An 18,366-nucleotide genomic window follows, 5' to 3' on the forward strand; every position below is an offset into this window, starting at 1 on the left:
GTAACAGAAAACTATTTTTTGCCCAGCCGGATTCGAGCTCGGATCCTTGGAGTTAGTAGCATCGTGCCTTACCACAGTGCCACCGCGCTCCCTATAGGGTATTTATTCATACAGTAATAGTATTATTAGTATTTATACAGTAATAATATTATTACTGTTCTTTAATTTGTCTGTTTTTTTTTTTTCAATTTTTTACCCTCTTTGTATACCTATTTACAACCTACACTTCACATCCGTCCATTAATAATGGGCTTGATATCGTTTTATAAATGAGAACGAATTTAGTATTTAAATTTAATTAGTGAGAAAACAAAAATTCATTCTTGACAAATGCTCTGGTACAAATAAAGTAAATTTTAATTGTTTCATCAGGTCTGCTGAAATCTTCTTAGGTAGTAAATCTATTTTATTACATCGTTACTACCTTGCTGACATTCAGGTACATCCTTGAGGTGACGTTCATGTGGTAGTTGATGACTTAGTAAGGCAGCCAGCTGTTTTTATTTTCTGTAAGACGCCCGCGGTTACGTTTGATAACATCACACGGCAATTCAACGACGTGGAAATTCGCTAAAATAGTTGATAGTGAGAGATAGAGGAGAGTGGAGTGAAAGTGCTCTAGTGAATGAGTGGAGGGGGTGCGCGCGCTCCCACCTCGGGTTCATGAAACTGATTCAAGGACAAGGTTAGGGGCCTCAGTCAGCCCCTTGCTGCCGCCCAATACGGGTCCGTCACTGTCACGATAGCGCTAGCTCGTCACTAACAGTCGCGATAACAGTTAATGGTGCCGTGATGCAGCAGGAGAAGGACTTCCGCGTGCCGCCTCCGCCGCTGGTCAGCTCGTCAACTTGTCCCATGCCACCCCCGCCGCCCCCGACAAAGCTCTATCGGAGCCAACACCATCAAGAGGAACCATCCAGCTCTATGCCAGATTTAGGTGAGTATGTTTTTATGTGTCTGGGTGTCCAGTGTTTGGAGTACTCCAGTCTTCGAGTATATGTAACATTATGTCTTATCAGTATCATAAGCAGTGACATTGCTCTAGATATGCAATGAAAATTATGGTAATGAAAATCTGTGTACTTGGAGTGTTTAAAACAAGAGCGGAATATCATAGTGTTAATGCAATTCATCGTGACAACTACTTCTTGGTGTATTACGTTTATCTTGGTCTACAAAAAAACAAAACAAAACATTCATAATTTTGTTAACAATACAACTAAAAGTGTATATACATAAAACAAATACAACGATCATTACTGATTTCGGGTCCAGTGTAGTAGTGTGTCACCTTCAAATGTCGGCTATCACAACCTTGACTTGCCCAAAATACCAGTCAGGAAATCTCCGCGTCACGTCTCCTTTTTCAATTCTGCTCAAAATATTGTGGTATTAATTCGGAGAATCACGGTAAACAGGAACTGGGCAATTTTGTTCTTCTAATATCGTTGAAGGTGCTATGTTTAAACAAGACACGGTACCCATGAGAAAAATTTTCTAAAAGGATTTCCCAAAATGTTCCTAGCCGACGAGTGAGAATGTTTACTCCTGGTTTCCATGCCAACCGTCGTTACAAGTGACAGCTCACTGCAGCAGCTGTCAGCATGCACGTTTTTGATTTGTTTATTTTATTGCTGATTATATTATATCGTTTGAATAAACATGATATCAGCAATGATACATCTTGCAAAGAGATTTTTTTAAAGATAATTTTTTTAAGAATCTTGCAAAGAATTCATTTCATTTGATTGTTGTAGCCATAGCAACTGTCTTCACTAGTCACGTTTACTTTTGCCTTTGCATTCATCTGGATTCATCATTTGTTTTTATGATTGTTGTTTTTTTTAAATTATACTCTTTATTTATATTAATAGCTTTAATAACAAAATTAGAATTTGAGAATTATTGAGGACATATGGTTATTAAGCTCCAAATTACTTTCATATTTATCAGAAATATTTTAAGATGGTTTATATTTACTGTTCATATGTAATTAATTGATACGTTTATTTATATCTACTTTTATTAATTGATTTATATATGAATTTCTTCGAACTAAGTATTTCCTGGATATATAAAAGGGCATTTCCTTTTCATTGAAAAAGAATATATGAGCTTGGACATCGTATTTAGATTTATTAGTATTAGAATTCAATAAACCCTTGGGAGAGGTGAAATCCTTAATTTAGAACTTGTGTGGGAAGTTGAATAAAGTTTCCTATAGGAAAGTATGTTGCCTAAGATTAAAACTTGACCCTGTGGGATTTAAAAATTTTGCTATCAATGTATAAGATACCAAAACAAAAAAGGTAATTGAAAATTAATTCATTGGCAGAGAAGTGTACAAAATTAAAACTAAAGGACTCTTTGGGCGTCTCTCTGAGTTCCATTTATATTAAAATGAATAAACTGCCATTAATCACGTTCGATTTCAGTAGCTCTGAGGTCGGGCGCATTCAGCCTCTTGAAAGTTTACCCCTTTAATGAATTGGAAAAGAAACCTGCTGATCACATTTCCCTTTCTAATACTCTAGCTACAGTTCTTCTTACCAACTAGTGAAATGAAAGCCTCCATAAATTATAGTAGTACAGGATTTTTTTTAATATTGTTAGACAAATCAGGCTCTTGGAGTTTAGTATTGACAATGCTGTCTCTTTATCTGATTAAGACATTAGACAACCGGCCTCTTCAACGTAATACGGTTTGTGGCCGGATCAAATCTATTATTTTGACTAATGTTTATATCAGTAATATCCTCTTCCTTTGTTGTTGTTTACATTTTTGTTTATTCTGTCTTTTAATATATTTGTTGATGTTTCATTACATCACATGATTATCAGATGTTGTCAAGCTGTTTCGACTTCTGATGCTATATACTCAGACACATTAGCTATTATTCGTTTAGCAAAATGATATTATGTGCTCTAACGGAATATTATATGTTCAATATGTCTGTCTGATATGTTTAAGAATAAATCAGGAAATTACTAATTACTTTATTAAATAATGCCAAATATGACACCAAACATTAAGCATTGTCTTAGGGGAAAAACATTCAAGAGAGAAAAACTTGATATATTTGACTTTTTTCCCATTTATTAAGTATTGTGTCTTCAACTGCCTTTATTAATGCGTATAGACGGTTTTTTAACCAAAAAAATAATTCTATAGCTACTGTAAAAGAAAGTACTAAATATGGAAACAGAATCAATAATATGAGACATTATCTAAAAATGAGCTGAACTCAAAATATACAAAATTCGTTTGTAGAATGTTATTGGTAGATTAAAAAAATAAAACCTCAAGTTCCCTAGTTAGTACAGTTAAATATTTTAAGTATTTTTTAACCAATTTTTTTATTTAAACTGTTGGTGTGAGATGTATTGTACACAATGTAATGTATTGTTTATTTGGTCTTGTTATTTTCTAAGCTGAAGATTCGTGAATTAGCTGAACGTTGGCAGATTTGTTATTAATGCTGTTTGAGGGACTAAGAGCTTTCTTTTTGAATTTTTATAATAATACAATTACATTTGTATTTATATTTCATTTAAACATTCTATATGTATTCATCAATATTCGTGTTCTACCATATACTTCAGAATAACACATTATTGTTTAATAGCAATATCTTGCGATCTATTCAGTAAATGATAATTCGATTAATAATCTAATTTATTTTAAAAGTTTATACGGTATAACACTCATTGATAGTTCAAACCTTAGAAATTATTGAAGAAATTAATAGTAGTAAACATAAATTATTCATTATTTTTCTCCTTCATCTCTTAATATACACAGAAATATCTTTTTGTTGTTAAAAAAAAAATCAAAATCAAATTGGATATAAAGTACTATAACAGGGTATTTTCTTCTTTTAATTTTCTGATGATTAATCATATTTGGAATTAGTATTTGAAGAATTACTTATTAAGCCTTAGAAACATAAGAACCAGTTTGTTTACATTACGAACATGTTATCATTTATCGAACGACGGCCTTATCACCCTGCGGCAGGTCAGTACGAGATAAAGCTGTCGCAGACGTCACCATACCGGGAGATGACCGATCGCATCCGGACACACTGCACGTTCGCCCCAAAAGTATCAGATCAAGGGCAGTTATATAATGTGAACAGGATAGCGAATCCCAGCCTTGAATTCTTCCTTCAAGGGCCCCGAGGGCTGTAGGGATCTGGCCTCTGGACTCGATTCTGTTTTAGATTGAAATAAAATCTTCGATTCTGTTTGATTTATCAATTGAGGTCTTGTGATTAAAGTTTAAAAATATTTTAGTTTCTTCATAAGTTATCCACATCTTGCTCAAAATAATTTGTTTTTAAACAATAACAATAAAAGAAAGTGGAACATTTATATACATTTATTTCCGAATTCATAGAAAAAAAAAATGAAATAAACTAACCAATATTTTAAAATAATGTAAACTCCTAGGAAGGAGGTGGCATTATTAAAATATAATTTAATAAGAAATAAAATTAGTTTTAAATTTAAATTTCTAATGAGAGCATATATTTCATTTTTAATCACAAATTTGGGCGAATAATTATTCGTGATTTATGTTTTTCTATTTCTAGTTCGAACGTGTAAAACCTCTATGGACTAAAACTTGAGGTTATCCATGGCGATTAGTCCAATCAGCGACTGAGTAACCGATAAAGTAAAACCAGACTTCAGCAACTCTCTGGTTTAGCCAGTAGTGAAAATAAAGTTTACTGAATTCGGTAAAGCAGTACAAAATAATTTATATTATTTACTACATTTAAAAACTCAACGATTATTCATACATTACGCTAACTTTAATTACTCTTTTCTTTTTAATCGCTCTAATAAATTGAACTTAATTAATTATATATTAATATGCATATTATATTGTGTATTACATCTTATTTTTAACCTAATATTTGAGTTTTAAAAGCTAAATTGGTTTAATTCGTTCTTTCCTTGTCACACTTTATTTAAAATATTTAATTATTTACATTATTTTATCAAAATAACAAAATAAAATAATTAATTATCAATTATTGAGTTTATTAACTTCAAATTACTTTTCAAAATTTTACAATCCTAACATTCTTAGAACAAAGATATTGTTTAAAGTTCTATTAATTTTCTTTAAAAGTTCAATTAAAGTAGATTTTTTTTAAAAATCCAAATCTAAATCATTGTATACTAGCACCCTTCCCAACTTACTAATTAAGTTAAATTAATCAAGTACTAGAGTGGTGATCGAATTCCAACTGCTTTAGTTCCTATTTTATTGCTTTCTCCTTGCATATTCTTATAAATACAAGTTACTTATATATTCACCTTTTCTAGGAAATGAATAGGTGACCTAGTTATCTCCTATTTACTTTAATCTTCTCATTTGACATTATCATTTTTCTACCACCAGCTTTTTTTCTTGATGTTAGTTTGAGGAAGACTTAACGAATCAATTTGTCCGTTTGATGTTTACTTCCGTCTAGTAGGACTTTATACGAATCAGGACTTGCATTCAGCCCCTTATCTGATCTGAATACGAGGATGATTACTTCAAATAGAAATAATATTATTGCACATAGTTAGGAGATAAGATAAGTAGGGCGTAATTCTACTAGAACTATTCTTGTCAAGTAAATTATTTATTTATTTTTTATTATTTATACAGAAAAGTACATCCAATACTCTCCGACCAGATGACAATATTTTTTCGGTCTGTGCCAAAATAACATATAAAAATAATAGACATAAATGAAATTAATTAGTTACACTTATGATTATTAGGGCGCTGACATAAGGTACAATATAATGTACATAAGATAAAATATAATGTACATAAGATACAATACAATGTACATAAGATACAATATAATGTACATAAGATAATTTATTTTTTTATTCACGAAAACTCTTTTAAGTTTGATGTGTTTTAAACAAACCGCGTTAATTTTTCTACACGATCTTATCAATACTCGGTATGGCGTTTATCTCTCAATTAATAATTATATTAAAAATTAATCAAATCATATTTGAGACCTTTTTTTTAATATTAGAATTTTTGTCGATGACTTCAGACATAAATATTGGTATATACATAAATATACGTTACGTTGGTACATAAATATATTTTATGTCCTCAGAGAATGTATATATGACATTAAGATTTCTTGTAGAAGAATTTTCTAGTAATTCCAAATATCCACGTAATTCATTTTTTTATTATAATTATATATTTAACTCCTCACACTGCCTAATGCGGTTCATGAGGACTGATTATGATGATGATATAATTAAATTGTGTTGTGAAAATATTATGAAAAGTAGTTAGTTCATTAATTTTTGTTTTTGTTAATTAATTTACTCCCAAGTGACAATAATTTTGCATTTTCGTTCTTTATCAATGAATTAAAATTAAATTACTAAATAATATAATTGAGATTCTTCTAAACCTTTAAATCAAATGTTACAATTTGATTGGTTCAGAAAGATTCCAAATCGAAAATTTCAAGTATCATAAGTTTAAGTTTGATTAAAATAACGTCAAAAATAAAAATTACATTAAATATTATTTAAAAACTCTTTAAATGAATAATTTGACTTTTGCTAAATTCCTAAAATTTTGAAGTCATTGAATCTTAAAAACACTTTGAAATCATCGCAAATTCTAAAATTAAAAAAATATATGATAATAATTTGAACTTATTGGACATTTATTAATAAAAATAATTATCTATTAATCGTTATTAGTACATAACATTAATTTGTTCATATAGACCGGGGATAATTATCCTGCAGGACTTACGTTTATCGATTTCGAGACTGAACATCTAAAAACTCCATGAATTAAGTTTCTTCATAGTCACCAGCCGCATTATTTGATTTCTAAAGACTAAATTATTTTTGTAGAAATCAATGATTTTCTTTGAAGGCGAAATAAAATTCAGTAAAACAATCTACTTCAATTCAAATCATGATAATGACCTTATTGTCGAGAAGATAGTTTTTATATTTATAGTTCCATCTGAAAGATATACATTAAATAAAATTAAATATCATAGGCTTCAAATAAATAATTATTAATTATGATTAACTATCACGGTGTAACATTATCAAGAATTATAAAAGAAATTTGTTATTTATGGGTATTTATATACACATAAATATGATGCAAATTTATTCACCATAACAAGCAAACTTGTTAGCTCATTATAAGAGAATGCTCGAGTTCGAAATCGGCCAACTTTCAGGCATGAGAAACTTACGGCCACAGTGGGTCTTAAAGAGAAAACACTGTCATCAACTTTCCTGATAACTTTTTCTCTCGTTCAGTCTAAGCGAGCAAAAAATTGGAAAACGTGATCCCCTTCAAGCGCGATTATTTTCCTTTTCGTCCTGGTCGTTTCGCTCGCGACAGGGTAAAGTCGCGGTTATTAGATTTCAGTAAATTATCTTCGAAATATAGTAGACGTTTTAAAGTTTTTAATAACTTAATTAGCTTAATAACAATATTTGCCTACCACTTACTCTCGTATATTAAATAAAAATACAAAAGATGTTTTTACTGCCAAAAATTATTTAGAAAATAAGATGAAATTCCTTTCTATTAGAGACAATACAATGATTTTCCATATGCGGTGCTCTTTTTAAATCATACAATCATCTCTATTGTTTATTGATAATTTAAAATTGGAGCGTAATGCTCAACCTCACTACACTGTCTCCAAGGAATACGATCAATTCAAGAATTAAACTCCTGTACTACTGATTTATTAATTATTAAATTTTAAAATATATTTTGAAGAAAACATCGTTTTCATTTTTTTTTTATCTTAGTTTTTAAATAAATTGTAAATTTTTATTTATTTATTTTGTTTTTTTCAAAGCCAATATAAAATTTGGATTATGACATTGCCAAACGCAATATATGAGGAATAAGGAATAAGAATTTGTTTACTTAATTTTTTTTTTGAGATTGGAATTTATTATTTTATTTATGTATATATCTGCTTCAGGAAGCATTGATTTTTTCAATATTCGAAATATTTTTCGATCTTTTTTTGTCATAAGATGTTCGTAATTTATTTAAATAATAAAAAAATGTTTATAATTTTATCTATTTTAAAAAAGCATTAATACATCTTTCCACATGTCCATTTTCAAGATGAACAATCTAAAATAATCATTATTCCATATTTGTATTTCTTTCTCTTTTCAAAATATTATTGTTTCAATAATTTAAAATTTCATTCTATGCTTTTGTTAATAAAAAAAATTAATGTAAGAAACGTCTTTTTTAATAAATTAGAAATAACAACGATAAAGGAAAAAAATTAATATTTTCCTTATAGATTACCTATATAATATTTCAAGATAGCCAATCCTCTCTTTATCCTTAAAAACATAGACTTTGTCGTTTTGTTGATCTATTACATTTCATAATTCTTTCGAAAAACAGTCGATCTATCAACTTATAATCAACGCTCCAATAAGGAAAACCCAAACGGTCAGGAATTTATTTTTAGTTTGGCTTTATTTAGTATTTATTTTTCGGTAAATTAAAAAAATATCGTGTTAATTAATAAATCGTCCTCTCATGATTTTATTTTCTTAAGTATTTCAATCTGTTGTGAAAGTGAATTGCTTGTTTAAATTTATTAGATTAAGAAAACGTAAATAATCAGAATAAATACTTAACATAATACCATAGATGCATTTCCTTAATGTTTACAATTATATAAAGCGATTTTTTATTAAAAAAAAAAAAACAATATAGAATAGTGGGCGAAGTAGTGTCAAAAGTATTAAACATATACATACATTTTAGAGCGTAAGAGATAATAATGTGTGAATTGGACGTTATTCCATTTTTTTTTTGTTTTAAATTCTTGTCCTTACGCCTAAAATTTACTCGGTTGTAGTGAAATAAATATATTTTACCATTAAAAAATATAGTGGGCAAGATTCAAAAAGGTCACTGAAGCGTTACTAAATTCTACCATAACATTCCTCTACATAAATAATGCTTTGAACAACAACGCCTGTCTAATAATTTAGACCTAGGGTTACCATAACAGATTGAAGACATGTAATTTTTAAATAGGTACCCGTTTTACAAACAGTAACAAACAGCAACTGTAACATTTACTGTTTTCAACAAAAGTAGCCGTAAATCAAGTGGTTACCTTCCGCAGTAACATTGAATTCTTACCAAGAAAATCGAAAGTGTCCGTTGATTTAGGGCCGTTCTACTTGGAAGACTCTCCCTTTCGACCGACGACCTCCGTTGAAAACAAAAAAACAAGTGAAAGGGAAACCTGGCCCTTGGTACCTAAATAGGGCACTCAGCTGCACCTTCAATCCTTTCAATCGTTTTTTTTGCTTCAATATGTTTTTAAAAAAAATTTTTTTAACACTTCATCTGCTTGGTGTGCTAGCATAGTGTTAGTTGGTGGATTAGTGTTACAATATGGAATATACTGTGATCTTATTTCCAAAACCTTGATTAAAGTTTTGAGAAAATTCCTGCATTTATTAAACGGATCAACTCAATATTTTTTGTGTTTATATTTAAAAAATGTATTTATTTTTCATATATTTTTATTATCCTGTTCGAAACCGTTAGTTTTATTATTAATAACAAAGGTTATCCAATAAGTCTCAACACTCTTACTTTTAAGCCAATCTGGCTATCTTAGTTACAGTTCCACGGACTCAACATAAATTTATAAAAATTTTGCTGGCTATTATCACTGTAAGAAATAAATCTGTATTTGTCACCTGTAATATTAAAATCTATTCTTTGCGAACTAAACTTTATCATCATTACTTATCAAATGTGCATGTGAAAATTTAAATGGATTCTAAGTAGAATATTAGCTAATATATCTTTTTTCTTAAATAAATGGTAAATCTTTATTTCTCGTTTGATTATATTTGTTTTTTTCTATGTAATAAGGAAACAATTTTTAATAATGAATTATTCTAAATTAAATTATTAGTTAAACATTTTAATTCTCATTTCCTCATATCGAAGACAGAATAGTTTAACATGATTAATTAAAAATACTGCTCGCAATGAGGAAAGAAATTCATTGTCTATAAAGTAAAGCCAAGGTACAATGTCGATGAAGGTCCAACCAAGGAGATCGGGAAGAGGAAGAATGTCCCACTGGCTCAGTGCCCTACTGTAAATTCTGTTTAATTTATATATATAAATTAAACAGAATTTTTATATACAATATCTCTGTATTTTTATGTAAAGTACCATAACAGCATTGTATTGTGATTGAAAATTTTCTGTTTGTTTTTCTCTGGTTTAAGATGATTTATAACACGACGTTCTACAAATTATTTCATGAACGCTATATCGTGACCAGTTGGAATAAATTTAGCTTTCGTTTATGCCGAAGCTCCAAAGGGAGTGGACAACGAGATCGATTCATTTCCATAATTACCTAAAATCAACTCAGTCCATTGAATATCGTGTTAGGAGTTGCTTTTTGTGTATTATTTTACGATTGTCGTCTATGTTTAAAAAAAATAAAATTTATTTATAAATCCATGCCTTTTTGCAACTGAAAATTGGTTTTGAAAAAAAAAATTTAAACATTTTCTAACTAGAAATTTAAGAGGCTAGCCCATAGTAACTCATTTTGGTTATTAAAAATAAATATGTATGAGCCGTTTACTTTAAAAGTGGCCTAAGTCCAGTTATACTTAAATTGAGATGATTAAGGGTTTAGGTCTCAATGCAATTAAAAATATAAGTACAGGATACTAATGAGTCATTCTGCTTAAATGTATCTAAAGGTGTTACATTTATAGTTGCTATTAAAATAATGGCAATTATTAAGTGAATGATATGGATTTTCTTAACAAGAATGTAGTTAGGCAACTTTCAAAATTAATAACTAGATTCGATATAAAATTTGAAGGAGCCAATGTCTATTCAACATAATTTAAGATGCTTTAAATGAAAAAAAAAAATACTCTTTTTATTTTACATATCTTTACAACACTTCAAAAAGGTGAGAAATCATATATATACATATCGTAATAGGTCAATTATGTCCTTGAATTTTGCTGTTGTGATTTGTCTGATATTTTTATACAGTGGCGACAACATAATATTTTCGAATATTCTTGGTCCAACCGACGTGGTAATAAATTCAGGACTTTACAATTTTAAAATGATAATATTGTAATAATCTCGTGGGACAACAGTAAATTTTTTTTAATGCCATTTCTACTATGCAGAAATCTTTATCATTTTGTAAAAACAAATGCCCTGATATTAACAATTTGTGATTTATGATATCCACATTATTTTCAACAGTTTGGACAATTTTTAGCCACATTAAACATATCTTATTTTAATTATAAATGGACTATGGCCACTTTCAAAATAAACGTCGGAATTATTGAACTAACTCTGAAATGTTAGGTGTCCAGGATTATCGTAGTAACCTCTAATGCTATATTGATAGATAACTCGAAGTTGTACATGTAAACACGGGCAACCAGAAATAATTGACTAGTGGACTTAGGCCAATTTCAATATAAACTTTACCTAATATTTAAAAAATAAATAAATTTCCTAAATAAATAAAAAAAGAAAACGAATTATTATTAGTAGTAGTAGTAAAGATACATCATATTAAATTTTATTGTTTATACCCATTTTTAGGAAGTATCGATGCAGATTCCCAAGTAATTTTCAGTTTGTTTTTGAGATAGCATTAAATAAATCTCCCTTAACACTTTAGGTCTTCATTAGTCTCATTAAAATAATTATAACATATATCTTAATTGGACACGTAGTATATGGATGAAATAACTAATAATTTTTTATATTAGACCCATTACCCATACCGATTAGGAAAGTTGTTTGAGTGGACTCACATATTTTGCTATTTGTTGATATAATTAATTAACTAAGAGAAATTTTTTAAAAATTCTTTGGACTATAGAGAAATATTGTAATGTCCTCTCGTAAGCAATTTGAGTTGGTTCCTGTTTTTCAAAATATAGTTCACTGAGATCTTATCACTCTGTATAAGATTTGATACTAATGATTTGGTACATTTAGGTAGTCTGTTAAATTTCCAAATTTTTTACTTTAAGTTACCTATGTTTATGAATATATTTTCGTTTTTCCTATTTATTTTTGGTTTGTGTGATTACAACTTGTGCTTATAAAAAAAAAAAAAATTGCTGAAACACTGGTGTTCTATAAATAGAGATTTATTTTTACTACCTTGCCATTGTCAATACTCGGTTCTGTTGCGTAATGGTATTTATTTTATACTATTTTAAGTATCACTTTTCCAGCATTTCCTTGTCGAATTAGACGCTTGACGTAATCGATGGAAAGCACAGGGTTGCCAACTCACCGGGGACAAACATCCGATCATGGTCTAGTGGCCACCGCCTTGTAGATACTTCCTATGGTAACCATTGCTGTAAAAACTATTTCACCTTACTCAGTGGTTGAAGCCATATTGTTTCGGAACTATACATGCCATTAAGGAGAAAGATAATTAATTTTTAAAATGATACAAGAAGTGATTTGTAAAGTTCTTTCCATCTATTGGAAGAAATATTTAGGAACTTGATATAAAAATGTATTCTTTTATTAAGGTTCTGCTATTAATTTGCCAAACTGTGCCAAATTCGAGCATTCCCAAGCGTATGAATAGGTTATTTGGATTGGCTGGTATAAGTTGGCCTGAAATTGTGGAACAACTGCCAAGTGTCGGTTTTTGTGCACAAATCAAGCGCTTGTGCTGCACTCACCCATTGTTTTAGAACTGCCAACAGATAAATAGTTGCGCTTTCCGTGATTCAATTGATTAAACAATTTTCCTAACCTTCAGAATCAGTTATTAGTTCAAGTTTAAAATTGTAAATTTTAAAATTCTATCGGATTATTTCTAATTGAATAAAGCACAAATTCTATAAAAACATTATATAACTAGGTAAATTAAATTAATGAGTATCTAATAAAAATTCTGAAACAAGAGTTGAGTTTATTGGTTATCTACCATTGCTATAAATTTTTACCATTTGCCCCGAAATATAACTTTTTCTTTCATTTCACCATCTTTATTTTGTTTTTTTAGTATTGTAAATCAAAGGTATTAGCCGACACAAATCCGATGTCCGCCATGTTTGCTCATCTGGAAAATACAAGCATTTGGATACTTTCTTTGTTCATCAAGCATGTGTAAGTATTTTAGGCACATGTGGGTCCGGTTATACACTTTCTCCCAAACCATATCCTAGGTGTTGCACTTACCAACCACCATCCACCATCAACAGTACTCTTGAACTTGGTCCCCTACCGAGGAAGAACAGGAAGAACCAGAGCGTGACGGACTGTTGGATACGGTCCGCTGGTCCTCGCGACTGCCAACAACCTGGCTTTATTAACGAAATTACTCCACCCTCCAATATGGCGGAGGGGATATCTCAACGTTGGGGGGCCTTAACCAAGTTTACCTTTAGAACAATGCACTATATACTATATACAATTCGTGGAGGTGTTCATTTCACTGAAAGAGATTGATTCGGACGAATAGCCTTTGGGTTTTATTAAACCTTTAGGGTTAATGCAGTTGGTTGAGAACAACTGGAACCATTGCTCAAAAAGAATGAAGGCTCATAAAACATTTTTTTTTAAACCAAAAATTCATTATCATGATGCGGAATGTATTGACATCATTATGAATTCTTAATACAACAACGCTTATTTAAAAATCTTAACTGACCCTCTGTAAACTCTTATGTTACACCACTTGGGAGACCTTAAACCAGATGGACAGAGATAAACAAATATGTCATTGAGCTATATATATATCAAATTAGACAATAAATTTTAAACATCTTGCTAAAATATTTATTTTAACCATTATTGAAATAATACTGAGTGTGGAAGATTACACTCTATAGTTAATAAGGCTGTAAGTATTCAATCATACTGTATATAAATTTATTTACTATATTTACTAAGATTCTAATGAAAACATTTATATTTCAATCAATCCTTAAAGCAAGGTTGCTCTTGTTTTAAGCTGTTTGATTGACAATCAAAATATATTTCTACATAAATTAAACATTTTCTTGATTTTTCATCAAGAAAAGTGTCATTTTTCTCCATTTTTCCTGACTTAATGAACTTTTTTAAAGGCAAATCAAACGTTCCAGAAGTCATAACTAATTATTAAAGAGTTTTAAAAAACTCCATTTTATGAGACATCTTGATATATAAGTATTAGTGCTTGTACATAGTAGATTGCATACTTAAATTTATGGATTAATACTATTACCGTTAATTATTAAATAGACCCTTGGAAATAAAACTAATTCAGAAGTCCAATAAATGAAATATTTTTATCTTTTTATAAATTTCAGAAATTCCAAAGACTATTCACCGAAAAATATTAGTTCGGATTCTCTAAATTTTTTATTTAAGAGTAAGAACATAGCCAGGAAGGACAACAGTTATCGATATTTTTTTATTTATTTATTTAATGTAATTTACATCTGTACAAAATAATAAACACAATAAGTAAATATGTGGAATGTTTTATTTACATTTGTAAATCTTGGGAAGAAATCACCCATCGATGGTACTTCAAGCTTTAATTTAAATTGGAAGGACCCGTGGCCAGCTTCTTTTCAGACACCTCAGAGGATTATCAGGGATTGTTAAAGATGAAAGATTAAGAACTAATGGGTTAGGATGGGTAAGGAGTTTGGAATGAAAAGACGTTGAAAAAACGAAATATCTGTTTTGGGCCTAGTCTTCAACGAATGTTAAAGTCTTTGGGATGAGTTTATTTGTAACGTAATAAGAAGCATAAAGGATTTTGGATTGTAAGGATTCGATGCGGGAAGAATTTTATGGTTTGGTAGGGCCCCAGAGCTCAATTCCATTTTCCAAATTGGTCTGATTATCATAGAGTATAATAATTATCGATAAAATAAAAATATCTATTGCACAAACACTAGTAAAAAAAAATGCTTTAGCTAATGTTTGTGCCGCTGTACATAGATCAAAAAGTTATCTCTAAATTGAATAAATATCGAATTATATAATTCGACCGAGCACTTATCGATAAGGATCGATAGTTAGTCTCCTAGAATACAAGGCCCTTTGCCCATCACAGCTTCCTCTTGGACTAAACTCTGTTATTTCGGATTCCCGAGGTCGGGTCGGTAGCCATGAACGCTCTTCCTGCTACCAAAGGCAATGCCAGGCCTGGGCCAACAAATATCCAAAATGGATGGAAATATTTTTGTTAAAATTAACCTAATAATATGATTATTCGTTATAATATTTTGAATAAATAACTATATAATAATAACTGATACTCCTTTGAAATCGTTTCAGCTTTTAATATACAATACATTGTAATTATTAATCAATTATACATATTAATTATTAAACAGAGCCAATTATCAAAATGATATAGGAATTTCAAAAGGATAATTACAAAATGATTAGGAATTTCATTTTTTCCTCCAAAGTTATAGTTCTTCCTCGATAAGACTTCTGGCAGCCCAATAAAATCTGGCGAATTTCGTTGATCAATTAACCTATGTATCACGAGTATTTACTTGTATGAAATATTATTTTCTAGATTTATTGACGTTCATGGATTCTACTTCGTTCATATATGGCATATGTGATGTCACAGGGCCTAAATCCTTCCTCAATAACTGTCTATTCAACGCAAAAAAGAACTTTTCAAATCGAATTAGTAGTTCCTGGTTCGTACAAACAGCTTTATATATTAAGAATAATAATAATGAATACTTAGCTAACCCTAAGTATATCAATGCCGATACCACCAATCACTGTCTACGTTTCAGTGATTGCCGTCCATATCCAAATCCGCAAGATCAGTTTTGACGTCATAATCTCACCAACGCTTTGGTCTAACCCTCGGACGCTTATTCAGGATTTTGGATAAGAATTTATTAAATTTTCAAGGATCGAATTGTTAATTAAACGCTAAAACCTTACAAGTCTATATTATTTGCCGTGTTGTAATCACCTAAATTATATATTCAGAGTAGCAGTTTCCGTAATTCGATTACCTTCTAAACTCTTGGACCCAATTATTTCACGCAATACTTCATTTTCAAAAACCTTAAGGCGTTGTTCTTCCTTAAATCTAAATCTTAATTAAAGAGGTCACGTTTCGCGTCCTACAGAACAGCTTATATATTATATCGTTAGATTTTTGTTGTTGTTATTCAGAGGCCATGAAGACGGTAAAATTAAAATTTAGTACAGTTCAGTATTTCTCTGTCTTTTTAAAATATTATATGATATAAAATATTTTGAATGGGAGATATTATCATGTAATTAAATTTCTTAAAAAAGTGGACACAAGAACAGGCCTTCTTAAGATATTAAATCCATCATAAGAGAAAATGATGATACTAATAATAATTTTTTCTTACTATTTTTTTAAAAATTTAATATGCCACTGAAAACGACACTACTCTAAATAAATACGCTTGCGTGAGACCCAAACAAAAGGTTATTGTCAATAGGGACGCCATTGTCTACGTTCATTTATCGACGATTACCATAGCCGTCCTAATAGCATGTCATCATCTCATCTACTACTCGGCCACTTCTATCCTCAGCTGATGTGGACGTTACGTCACCTAGACCATATGACGCTGGGCCTGAGGACCCCTTCGCTTTCTATAGTCACTCTCGCTACCTGCCGTGGCCCTTGGCCCTTCTTTACCTCTTCCTAAGGGCTTATGTAACAATAATATTCTAGGTCATCCAAAAATAGTTCTGGAAGATTATCTGACGGTTTACTTGTAGATAAGTAAAATCATTAGATTTGGGTAAAATTATTCACGAAATTAATTTTCACTCAATATAGAGTGATAAGTGAAGGTTGTCTCATGTGCGCCCCGTTTAAAAAAATAATTACAACCGTAGCTTTAGATTGTTGATTCATATTTTTTTTTTTTAATACATTCTCATCATATCATTTATACATACATTAAATACAAATAGAAAAATAAATAATCATAAAAATAAAATAAATAAGTAAAAACTAAAATGGATTATATTAATAAAATAATATATAAAAATAAGACAAATACATCCTAAATAAATATAGGTGGATGTATGCGTTAACAAAAAATTAAATAACCATATCTTATTTTTAAAATAATACAATACGCGACATTCAGTATTAAGACTGTGGGAACTAAATCATATCACTTTTACATATTAATTAATAATTTAGAAATTGGTAAATAACAATAAAATAAAATATAAAGTACAAACTAAAATGGGTCATTATAATAAAATAATATATAAAAATAAGACAAATACATCCTAAATAAATATAGGTGGATGTATGCGTTAACAAAAAATTAAATAACCATATCTTATTTTTAAAATAATACAATACGCGACATTCAGTATTAAGACTGTGGGAACTAAATCATATCACTTTTACATATTAATTAATAATTTAGAAATTGGTAAATAACAATAAAATAAAATATAAAGTACAAACTAAAATGGGTCATTATAATAAAATAATATATAAATATCTTATTAATAAATCACACTGTTAAGCCACACCTATATATTTTTATTTTATATTTTATTATTATTATAACTTTTTTTTTTTTTACCATGTAGGAATTATTTCATTATAAATATATATAGTTGACCGTAAAATTTAAATATAAGAAGTTATCAACTATTTGTTATTTTTTTGACCGCAACCCTGATCATCTTCTTATATTTTATTATAAGAATGACATACTTACCAGACATCTGATGGAGTATTGATTCATCGATAGGCTATCTGCTGCTAGTACATAAGAGATTGCCCTTATCAAGGAGGTCGGGCCGAAGGGAACTGTACCAATCTAATATTGATAGTCTGCCTCCAGCATCTGTCGTTACTGGACCAAATGGAATTCATGTTTGCACACTGGAAACTATTGCTGGATCCGGTTCCGTGGGGGCCATGCATTATACATAGTATTGGCCCAGAGAATTGTGTGCGTCTTTAAATATGACTGATTCGATCCTACAATATTTACTGTGTTGGTTTTGAGTTTCATGGTACTCACGTTCTCACGTTTGTTCACTTGCCTTGAGGTTTATCTAAACTTCAGCAATCTTCATTTGTACCTCGTTTATATATCAGAAACATGATAATATATATATATATATATATATATATATATGCAAAGGAGAAGCATGTAAAACGGATCGAAGATCCTAGCTTGCAAAGTAAACAAGTCCTATAATTATTTATAACAGTTTTGAAGATTATTAGTTGAGAAACTATGAAGTACTAACATTAA

At 29.7% G+C, this 18,366-nt stretch overlaps 1 protein-coding gene across 1 annotated transcript in view; it reads left to right on the forward strand.

Annotated features, from left to right (window-relative positions):
* Positions 1 to 735: 735 nt before the first annotated feature.
* The window catches only part of Eip75B (Ecdysone-induced protein 75B), a 180,266-nt gene continuing 162,635 nt past the window's right edge, over positions 736 to 18,366 (forward strand). Inside the window, exon 1 of the mRNA XM_014421138.3 lies at positions 736 to 937. Within this exon, the coding sequence (XP_014276624.1) occupies positions 793 to 937 (145 nt within the window). The 5' untranslated portion in view covers positions 736 to 792. The remainder of the gene's footprint in view (positions 938 to 18,366) is intronic.

Source organism: Halyomorpha halys, unplaced genomic scaffold (genome assembly GCF_000696795.3).
Source record: "Halyomorpha halys isolate HHAL.00 unplaced genomic scaffold, Hhal_1.1 Scaffold305.1, whole genome shotgun sequence".
NCBI classification, from domain to species: Eukaryota; Metazoa; Arthropoda; class Insecta; order Hemiptera; family Pentatomidae; genus Halyomorpha; species Halyomorpha halys.